Source organism: Pararge aegeria, chromosome 4 (genome assembly GCF_905163445.1).
Source record: "Pararge aegeria chromosome 4, ilParAegt1.1, whole genome shotgun sequence".
Lineage (NCBI taxonomy): Eukaryota > Metazoa > Arthropoda > Insecta > Lepidoptera > Nymphalidae > Pararge > Pararge aegeria.
This window is the reverse complement of record NC_053183.1, coordinates 17,275,547-17,287,559: the sequence shown is the minus strand read 5'-3', so window position 1 is coordinate 17,287,559 and position 12,013 is coordinate 17,275,547. Positions and strand designations below refer to the sequence as shown.

The 12,013-nt window shown below is 35.8% G+C and overlaps 1 protein-coding gene across 6 annotated transcripts in view; it reads right to left on the bottom strand.

The window, feature by feature from the left end:
• LOC120623385 (FERM, ARHGEF and pleckstrin domain-containing protein 1) overlaps window positions 1-12,013 on the bottom strand; it is a 115,251-nt gene that overhangs the window by 47,216 nt on the left and 56,022 nt on the right. For all 6 annotated transcript variants that reach the window (XM_039889388.1, XM_039889390.1, XM_039889389.1 and 3 more), the window contains exons 6-10: window positions 7,414-7,537; window positions 6,387-6,451; window positions 5,998-6,176; window positions 3,483-3,643; window positions 2,528-2,602 (exon numbers count right to left, since the gene is read on the bottom strand). In XM_039889388.1, the coding sequence (XP_039745322.1) occupies window positions 2,528-2,602; window positions 3,483-3,643; window positions 5,998-6,176; window positions 6,387-6,451; window positions 7,414-7,537 (604 nt within the window). The remainder of the gene's footprint in view (window positions 1-2,527; window positions 2,603-3,482; window positions 3,644-5,997; window positions 6,177-6,386; window positions 6,452-7,413; window positions 7,538-12,013) is intronic.

Below are 12,013 nucleotides of genomic sequence, written 5' to 3'. Positions count from 1 at the left end.
TAACTGTCACGCCATCAAGTAACTCAACTAAGTTAGAAAATCTCACACAAGGCCCTCAATTCTACTGAAAAACGTGTGCAGCCAAACAATTTATCGTTCCAGCACGATGCTACTTAGAAACCGAACCGGTATAGGTTTACTTTAACCGACATACCCCTTTACTATTAATCCCTTTACGTTATTAAGACTGCATCATCACTTTCCACGAGAAAGATGAATGCAATCATAGGCTGACATGTAGAAGAATGAGCAAAATAAAAAAACCCCGCATTATATGCGAGCAATATAGCTCCAATATTGCATGGCTCTAAAAATAAACAACTACTTACCAGACCGTGTTAAAGATTTACCGATTAATAAATTTAAAAATGACATTTTTAACAAACTAAACAATGAAAACTTATATAACATTAATGATTATTTTGAAATAAAATTACTTATATAATTAGACATTTTTGATTTGACCAAGAAGTTGACATTTACTTATTTTACTATTAAAAGTGAAACTAAATGAATTAATCTTAAATAAAAATAAATTGCCTAATTGAATAGATTTGTATCCGAAAAAAATTTTGCACGCCTTTATGGCAAAACATATTTGGATCTACATATTTTATTTTGAACCTATTTTACCATTTGTTATGTAACCCATGTTTAATGCAAATAAATGAAATTTTTATTATTATTATAGTGTGGTGTGGTTTTCCTTTATAGCATAGACTTCGAGGCTTATACACAGCAGTAAAACATTAATAAGCTGCCTGCAATAATGATGATGACATTCCATGGCGCTGACTTTAAAATTAATCTCGAGGCGCAGCTTAAGAACAATCCCATCGTGCGCATATGCCGTCTTTATAATGATTCAGTATCAAGTAATCGTAATATTGTAATTGTTAACAAAAGGATAAATATTTTAAAAAATCAAATTATTAAGCACTTTTCCACATAACTTTAGGGAAATTATATATATATATATATTTTTTTTTGTTTCAGCTTTAATTTTATATTGTAATTGTTAACAAAAGGATAAATATTTTAAAAAATCAAATTATTAAGCACTTTTCCACATAACTTTAGGGAAATTATATATATATATATTATTTTTTGTTTCAGCTTTAATTTTATATTTACTTTTTATTAAATTTAATTCCATGTTGTGTACAAATACTTTGGGTTGTAGCTTAGAACAAAACTTGTTATAACTAATTATTATTTATTTATTTGGATCTAACTTTAGTTATTACCTGTTTTGTGTAACAATAAACAACAATAAAAACCAACTCAACAAAAAAAAAGATACGCATTTACGCTAGCACCATTGTGACTTGTTTCCTTGAAAACTTATACTAAAGGCATTGATCATACTTCTATTAGCACGCTCTGCAAGCACCGTATTTTTTACTTGGCATAGATAGTCTAGGAGCTAAAAGGAGGCGCTTGACTTGAAGCTATTTCCAATTCGTTGTAAAGTGGGGTAGAAGACGATCTGACCACCCTTATCCAATCCACAGGCAAAACTGATATTAAGAGGGCGCCACTAGAAGACAAGATATGTGGAGCTCAGAAAAACATTGTTAATTTCGTTTGTTTGAATCGAATTATTGACTTTGTCTGTTTCGTGGATTATAAATAATCAAAGATGGATGACAGTTTCCCTGACTAATTTCAGCCGTGATGGTTAATCTCCAGAGATAATCTTCAACTACGGGGGACATATAGTAGCACAAGTGTGTGCGCAAACGGAGATGCACTGTCTATTCCCTCATTCTCATAGTCTGATTGAATAGAAGATTCGAGAGGAATAGATTAGGCTCATGACAGACAGCTTAACGTGCTTGGCGAGGCACGGGGATGAATTGCCACCAATTTCTGAACTCCGGACTGGTACGAAGAATTTCCTGATAGAAAAACGCAAAACTACTACATTTGCCACGGAGTTTGTACTTTAGGTCTATGGTATACCCGGTCCACTTATGCGTCATTTGTCGGGAAATATTGGCAGGGATCCCTAATTATAAGAAGCTCTCGAAAAACTTTAGAAAAGTAAAATGAACCTCATGTTCTTCGTTTTAAAAACGTACATTCTGTTTAAGTACAAAATTCGTACTCTAGTAAACAATAAACGTTGCGGAAAAGATAAATCTAGCGCCAAGTATGATTGTAAGGACCTTCTTGCTTCACGTTAAGGCTATGTTGATGCCACTTTGGCGCTTATTAGTTGTTACACAAATAGCATAATATAAAAAAATCGCGAGTAAATGTCCTGCTTTATGATTGGATGAAATATTTAGAACCTACCCAAAAAAATACATCTGCCCAGGTACATGTATAGCCTTGTTCTAGCACCTCCTTAAAACTTTACACTACCTCTCGAACCAACAGTTATTAAAATGCTAATGACATCATCTGGTGAAAATGAATGCATACGGAGCGTGCTGATAGATTTGCGATCAGCTACGACCACATAAGAGTACATTGCTACCACCTCTAACTACATATTATATTAATAGCATACATAGCATACCTTTGGAATGTCTGCCGCTTCACATAATTGTCTCTGACGAACTCGACAATCTGTTTCTGAGTTTTTCCGCTATACCTGTAATTATATAGTTAACGCGTTACTTATTATCCTTATTATTAACGATCGAAGCTTTCCCAAGTCAACGCAGACGAAGTCGCGGGCAGAAGCTAGTATATATATATATGTCGGAGGAAGTATTCGGAACAGAGTTGATTGTTTATTGATTTACGCGAGATGTCGGTTGTTAATTAAAAACTCTTTGTTAAATCTTAATTTTATTTTAATAACAATATACATATTTACCATATACAGTAATAAACTTGTACAATATTCACAAAAAATAATAATAAGGACATGTAAGTGTGGACAGCAAAAATAATCATAAAGATAATAAGGAATACGTGTTCTGTATGTAATATCTATCTTAAGGGAGGGCTCACAGATAGGTACATTATAATAGTAGGTTTAAAAGACATTAATTATTAATTTAAATTTACTAAATTGTGTCAAAATTATCGTCCAATCGGGTCGAGGCGCCATCTTGAGTGTGCTGTGGCTGACAAGCTAATTTGTGCAACATGCATTTTTGAATCGAGGTGGATCATTGCGGGTTCTTTACTATTTTTTAGAATAGTGGAGTAAAGTTGGTGTCGCGAACCATCTGCTCTGTTTAGTAGTTCTATTTCATATATTTTCATATAGTTCAATATTGTAATTGCAGAATGGAATTGTATGAAACGGTGAACATTGTTTAGTGTTTGTATTTAACCAAAATAACGCCCACTAGATCTGTGAACGGTTAACGGCAATGTCGACAAGGATCGCCTTTCTCCGACATGATATATCCGATATAGATATATCTTCATTGCACCGTTGCAAAACCGTGGCGGGTTGTTAGTATAGTTATAAATAAATAAAAACATCAAATCTTAAAAATGGTCATAGTAGCAATTACCTGAACGAGGACCCGCGGGACATGACCCTGGTCTTGTGTCGCGGCAGACGCGGCACACTGGTGCATCGGAAGAACCCGTGGTTCTCTACGCACTTCTTCCAGAAGTTCTTGCACTCGTTGCGACCTTCGAAGAAGAACTCCACCACGTCGCGAAAGTGAGCCTGAAATGAAAAACATTGAATTAAAAACAACTATGTGACGATAGATAGATAGATAAGTAAATAGAATTACTTGACCGCCGACGGGTGCAGTGGGCAGCGACCCTGCTTTCTGAGTCCAAGGCCGGCCGTGGCCGTTCGATTCGATTGAAAATGTTTGTGTGAGGAACATGAGAGTTTTTCAGTTTCGGGATGTTTATCTGTATATTATATGTATTTATGTATATTATTCACAACACAACACAACAATTTTCATCAGTCATATTAGTACCTATAACACAAGCTTACTTTGGGGCTAGACGGCGATGTATGTATTGTCGTAGTTTATGTATTTGCAACAAAGCACTAAGCGGTGATACCGCATTGGGTAGGAGGTCGACTTCTCGCACCTCTAACTTTTCGAAGTTATGTGTGTTTTAAGCAATTAAAATATCACTTGCTTCAACGGTGAATGAAAACATCGTGAGGAAACCTGCATACCATAATGTTCTCTAAGGTGTGTAGAGTCCACTAATAGTAGGCCCCTGGGCCAGCGTGGTGGACTACGGGCTTTACCCCTTCTCATTGTGTGCTCTGTAGTGGGCTGATAATGGGTTAATGTGATGATGAAAATGATGATGAACAATAGACACACATATGAAAATGTATCTTGGAACAGCCATTGAAAGACTCGCATATCAAAATGTATCTTGGAACAGCCATTGAAAGACTCGCATATCAAAATGTATCTTGGAACAGACATTAAAAGACTCACATATCAAAGTGTATCTTGGAACAGACATTGAAAGGCTCGCATATCAAAATGTATCTTGAAACAGATATTAAAAGACTCGCATATCAAAATGTATCTTGGAACAGACATTGAAAGGCTCGCATGTCAAAATGTATCTTGAAACAGAAATTGAAAGACTCCCATAACAAAATGTATCTTGGAACAGACATTAAAAGACTCACATATCAAAGTGTATCTTGGAACAGACATTAAAAGACTCACATATCAAAGTGTATCTTGGAACAGACATTAAAAGACTCACATATCAAAATGTATCTTGGAACAGCCATTGAAAGACTCGCATATCAAAATGTATCTTGGAACAGCCATTGAAAGACTCGCATATCAAAATGTATCTTGGAACAGACATTAAAAGACTCACATATCAAAGTGTATCTTGGAACAGACATTGAAAGGCTCGCATATCAAAATGTATCTTGAAACAGATATTAAAAGACTCGCATATCAAAATGTATCTTGGAACAGACATTGAAAGGCTCGCATATCAAAATGTATCTTGAAACAGAAATTGAAAGACTCCCATAACAAAATGTATCTTGGAACAGACATTAAAAGACTCACATATCAAAGTGTATCTTGGAACAGACATTAAAAGACTCACATATCAAAGTGTATCTTGGAACAGACATTAAAAGACTCACATATCAAAATGTATCTTGGAACAGCCATTGAAAGACTCGCATATCAAAATGTATCTTGGAACAGACATTGAAAGACTCGCATATCAAAATGTATCTTGGAACTAGGGTTAATTCCCGGGAATTCTCGGCTCGAGAATTCCCGGGAAATCGTTGGGCTTTCTTCCCGGGAAATCAAGCTCGAGAAAAGTCGAGAACTCGAGAAATCATGTTTCTATGTAGAAATTAAATCGCCGTTTGCTGTGTTGCGTGGTGGCGTGGGCCAGAGCACAACGGCACCCTTTGAACTCGCTGCAAGCGACACATCATGGATTTATTATTCATATTATTTTATTCATAAGTTCTAAATAACCAGCCAAAAATGGTGCTGTCATTATAATTATAAGTTTAAATAATATTATTTCTGTATTTTTTTAAAAAAAAGTTAATTAGCTTATTAAGATTAATATTTTTGAATATAATCAATAAAAGTTTTATGCTTAATTTGATACTTTTATTTGAGAGAAAAACCACTGAATTTGTTGACGTTATTGGAACCAAATAATATGAGAAAACGTACGTGAATGTAAATTTCTCGACAACCCGAGAAGACTCGAGAAATTAGCCTCGAGAATTCTCGAGACCCGAGAAATTGAAAAGCTCGAGAAATCATGAACCCTACTTGGAACAGACATTAAAAGACAAACATATCAAAATGTATCTTGGAACAGCCATTGGAAGACTCGCATATCAAAATGTATCTTGGAACAGAAATTGAAAGACTCCCATATCAAAATGTATCTTGGAACAAACATTGAATGACTCCCATAACAAAATGTATCTTGGAACAAACATTGAAAGACTCCCATAACAAAATGTATCTAGGAACAGACATTGAAAGACACACATATCAAAATTTATCTTGGAACAGACGTTGAAAGACTCACATATCCCTCCGAGTGCAGTTTGATGAGGAACCGTTTCCTCTTAAAAGATATCTTCCTTATCTTCGCCCAGCTGAACGTGTTGATTTTGGTGAAGTGCTGGAACACTACGATGCCCATGTGAGCTACTGCCAGGTTTAACGGCACGCCTTCGTGGTCCTTTGCCGCGTGCATTTTTACACCTGCAACATAAATGGAAATTATCACCTCAAAAATAAAAATAAAACATCTTATATCCATTTAACAATGTATTGACACCGCTCACATAAAAATACGACAAGCCGTTTAGGCTCTAGGGCGTGCCAAAGAAATAAACATAAACACATGCATACACTCGAAAAATATAATCCTATTTCTTTCGCAGCCGGGTAATAAAATACTATCTCACTTACCATATAGCTCGCATCTTCTAGCAGTTTCTAGTAAATTTAAATCCGCCTCCGCTGGGCTTTGACCGCTGAAACAAGAAATTTGTTTTAGACTTAATACGCTTCGTTTACCGGTGCGGGATCGCCATTCCAGCAACTTGCTCCACACACTATTCAATCGTTTTTTATTATTAAAGTGAAACTTTTATTACATCGTCTCAAACTTTTTCGTCTGTGTGTTGCATGTCGCGTGACGGTCGGCCCCGGAGTAGGGATAAAGTGACGGGCGATCGTCAAGAGCAGCCGAGGCCAATATGGCGGTGCCTATATAGTTCGCATCAGCTAACCGTGTAGTGTATATACTATCTCACTACTCATTTGCGGCAGTGCTCCATAAAATATTAGTTACATTTATAAACTGTGAAATTCATAATGACAATCGAATTGATAATAGAATGATGGAAAATAATTGAAAAACGGATCAAAATTACTCAACGGTTATAAAATATTGTTTTCAGTTTTTAATATGTGTATATCATCTAAATAAATGTAAAGTATGTCGTACTCTAAGAAACGGAGTTCAATAAAAATATTAGTTATCATTCCCATTTCTCAAGTATAAAATTAAGATTGATGAAGCGATTTTTATACCCTTAATGGAATACTATTACGAAAATTTTTAGTTAAATGTCTATAATGTGAAAAGAAGTTTCACTTATAACGTGGTCTCAAAAAACGACACAATCCTTTTAATTTATATCTTGTCTTTTGTTAGCAGTTAGTTCCATAGGAAGAGTGTTATTCCATAGGTCTCTTGACGCAGGTATTTTGATCCTTACTATCCATATATATGTATTTTGATCCTTACTATCCATACTATGTATCCACAACATATATCATTCACTATGTAAGGAACGAAAGAAACAAAAATTTTTGTAGATGAATAAAATAGGCAATTTTTGCGGTGCAAAACAAGGAAGAAAGGCGCTCTATTCAAGTACGTCCTATATTGATTGGGATTTCCGTGGCTTTATCTAGAGGGCCAACTTACATGTGCTTTTTATGGTTCTCCATTATCCGCCGTTCGGATTCCAAGTCCTGGCCGGGGAAGAACTTGTATCCGCTGAGGTACGTGTGGTCTGGATAGTCTTCCGGCACGAAGTCGCCGCATTCCGCTGTAAGAAGAAGGAAAAATGTACGTTAACAAAATGTATGAAACATTTTTTTTTTCTTACTCTCATATTTCGAAGTTTGGTTAGTTTTGTTTTCATATAGTTTGCTATTATGTAGGTACATAAGACCCTGTCAGGGCGTTGCAAAAATAATTATTTACTACTATCTATTCATTGTTACACTAAAAGATAACAATATTATAATATTAAATAATTACATGTACAAAGTTATACACAGTACTACATTATTAAAGTACTTATTTATTACCTACCCGTGGAAAATGACGGTACCCGTGGGATTTGTAAAAAAACCGTAATGAAAGCGGACGAAGTCGCGGTTTCATTACGGTTAAGCTAGTTTTCAATAACCCGCGACAACCAAAACGTCTTAGACTAATAAGATCATCCAAAAATGTAGGTATTCCCAGCGCACATTTCAATCCATGACTCCATGAAAAGTAGACTCAGCAAAGAACAAGTTCAACAACAAGAAAAGTTAGCGCTAGCACGCACTTTAAAAGAATCTGTCTGTTATTTATTAAGCACCGCGCCGTATGAAATTTGTTTACATACCACATAGAACAGAAAAGAATTATTTCGTATCGACCCATTACCGGCCTACTACAGGGCACGAGTCTACTCCACTGAATAGAATAGAACAGAATACAACAGAACAGAACAGAACAGAATAGAATAGAATAGAAAAGAAAAGAACAGAAAAGGCCAGAACAGAAGGGAACGGAACAGAACAAAACAGCACTGACCAGAAAGGAAGAGAATAAAAAGAACAGAATAGAACCAGATCGGACCAAACCGGACCGAACCAAACAGAACAGAACAGAATATAATAGAATATTCATAATGAGTTCTATTCACAATGAGAAGGGTTTAGGCCATAGTCCACTACGCTGGTCCAATGCGGATTCTTGGACGCCACTCGCCATATTTCTTCTCCATATTTGCAAGTGTCCTGGATTTCGCCAAGCGCTAAAGCTTTCGATAGACTGATGACGACAATCATGTTTGATCTATGAAGTCATTTTTGTCAATCAACCCATTACCGGGCACGGAGTTCATGGCCGTGTCTCCTCTCAGATATAATCAAGTTTCAGGCCGTAGTCCTCCACGCTGGTAAAGTTGGAAATGGTAGACTTCGTACGCCTTTGAATAAAATAATTACGGAGAAGTCTCGGCAGCTTTCCTCAAGACGTTTTTTCGATGAAACAAGCACGTGATATTTAATTTCTTTAGAAACGCAAAGTTGCAGCATGAAATACTTAAAGGAAATTATCTTCAAATTCATAATCGCAACTTTAGCAACAAAATAACACAATAAGAAATTCTTAAAGTTCATAGAAATTAAATAATTAATGAATGCCGGTCATTTTGTAAGTTGAATAATTTGCAAACTTACGAGTTACAAAAGCCGCGTGGTTTGAACACAGTGTGCGCTTCACAGGCATTAAAACACTGCCTACTCTAAATATTTATTGTAGCCAGTATCGTTTTCGATTTATACAAAGAAACCCTCTCATAAAATTTTTCAGAAAATCTATTTGAAATTTTGAGTTCCAGAATCGGCTGGACCGTTTTTGACGGTTAATGAGAATGAGATAAAGGTCCAATAAAAGTTCCTTAAAAATGTACCCCTAAAGGGGTGAAACGGGGTTTGGAAGATTGTATGAAACTCCTAATGGCATTAAAAATCCATGGTTTGAAATATAATATCTTTACGAGCGTTTTGCTAAACCACTTTCAAGAGATTTCAGTTAAATGTATTTGAAAATTTCACGTATTACAATTTGGACGCGGACGAAGTCGCAAAAACGAGCAACATCTTAGGCCTTTAAAAAAATTAGGGCTAGTGTTAACTACACCGACAAGTCTTCATGTTCATTATATCTGTTATTTTTGTTTGCAGAATGGGTGAGAGTACCTACAACACCGTCTCAGATGTAATCACACCCTCTGCATAGTTGATGGCCGTTCTGAAGGTCGACCGCAGCACTAAATTATAACTCGTCACTGTCCGAACTATGCCGTACGCAAAATTTACAGCATTACCTCGTATACGAGAATTGTTAAAATTAGTTAGCATTTTAACAACTTCCCTAGATAAGTGACGAGAGCTGTAATATTTTAGTAAAACTTATGCCCGTTTTTAAATAAGTAACGTCTAATCTAAGGAGATTCCGAAGCAGACATCAAACGGTCACCAATAGTTACCACCTAACGTTGGTGAAACGTTCTTTTTTCTATAGATATCGCCAACGGGCCTTAATCTCTTATATTATAAAAATTAAGCTTAATTTTCTATACCTTAAAATAAGTTAATAAATGTTTGTTGTCTTCTCTGTAGAATCTGCTTCCCGAACTGGTGGTAGAGTAACTACAAACATACATACTTGACGTTTCAAAAGTGCTTACAAAGTAGGCCTACTTGAAATATTCATTGTAAAGTCAACCTCTCCTGAGGCTGCTCCAGCTTCGGAGCGAAACGTGCGTAAAGGGTATATTGGCGAAGATCCATTTGGTGTGGAGTATAAGGATGAAGAAATTATAAATAACACCATATAGATTCTCCTGCTGTACGCGAAGTATAGCAAAATGAGCTTAATATTCATAATTTATCATGGAATTCCGCAAAGTAACGCCTGCTTCTGTCCAAATTCTAATCTCTTAATTTTCACTGTTCGAGTCTGTTATAAGGCTCCTCTCCCGGCGGAACGTCGTAGTAGTAGAGGTTTCATAGAACTCCGGGGAAAGACTACCGTTCCGGCGCAAAGCAACATTGTTGTCGCGAAGCAGCATCGCTATGTTCCGGTCTGAAGGGCGTGGTTTACGGCGTTTTAAAAACACATGATGGATTAGCACTTACGCCTCAGATTTAGCGTTCTATTAAGACGCCGCGCCGATACCGATTAGAGGTATAGATTTAATGCAACTGCCATACCCTTACAAATTATTTCCTTGTTAGAACGACTTGAATATACCTACCGACAGGTAAAGAATCGTTTGTTTTATTCAGTTAAATCCTACTGTCAAAACGCCGATAATGTTTTGCCCATTCCACCCGCCATTTGCCCATTGGTGCTCTTTTGACGATTGGCACCAATTACATTTATTCTTCTTTATGACCCAGTAATTTAATAATTCAATGGAAGGCGTGAAATGGAAAAATCCTTATCTTATACAACGTGTAAATAAAAACCGATTTATACCGATCGGACCGATACTTCAGTTGCTTTAGAGGTACATTATTTACTGCCTCTGAGACTTATCTGTGGAACCGAAACGCTAATATTTTTTGAAATAAACCATTGCCATAGTTTTTACTGAAAGTTTCGTTCTTTTATCTTTAATGGGAAGTAAACACTGAGAATGTTTGTTTGTATGGACAAATAAATATGATTCTTTTGATTTAATATTTTTACAGGCTGATTCCTAATGAAATGTCCTTATGAACCCATAAACAGTATTTCTTTATTCCGTAAAACGTTGTATACGAGTTCCATAAATAAAAAAATTGGGTAGGCAGTGCTTTTATGCATATATGAACAACACTACACTACGCACACTATTATAATCACTGTCCAGTGTCATTGGGAATATCAAGTTTTAGCATCAAAAGCATGTTTGCTGTTACCAATTGAACTATTAGTACTCTTATACTTGACAAGATACAGAGATAGACATAATAGGATAGCAATGATATAAACCGTGTAACTACAGGATGACGCATCACGCAATTTCGAATCAAAGCGTCAATTTGTGACATCCTCATATTATATCGAGGACACAACTACGCATTGTGCAGTATTTTATATAAAACCTGCGTTAATACATTATCATCCTCAACTTATTCACGCTCACCTCTCAAAGGAGAGAGAAACGAAAAGAAAGAAAGTAAAATTGTTAACTGTTCAGTTACAGTTAACAATTTTACTTTCTTTCTTAGAGTAATTTACAGTTATCTTTAATTTTTAAAACAATATAACAATTGCCCGTATATACACCCAAATACGTACTTCACATCTTATATTGCTGAATATGTCATAAATAATAATAATAATATATTTATTTAATTAGAAAAATGTATACTTTTAATTAGTGTGAAGCCCTGTCTGCGGTAGTTAAATAGAAATTATATAAAGGGAAAAAGAAATAAAAAAGGATGATATAAATTTTTGAGGCGGGTGCGTGTGTGTGGGTGTGTGTGTGTGTGTGTGTGTGTGTGTGTGTGTGTGTGTGTGTGTGTGTGTGTGTGTGTGTGTGTGTGTGTGTGTGTGTGTGTGTGTGTGTCGGTGTGTGTGTGTGTGGTGTGCGTGTATACGTGTGTTTCAATTTTTATTTGTAATTCGTATAATTTCAAACAAGAATATCTATCTATCTTATGAAATTATGGGGTTTCATAAGCTCCTTTAGCCAAGATTTAATGTAGGTCTTAAGTTCTCTATTGGTCTTGTAAGGTGCCTTTTT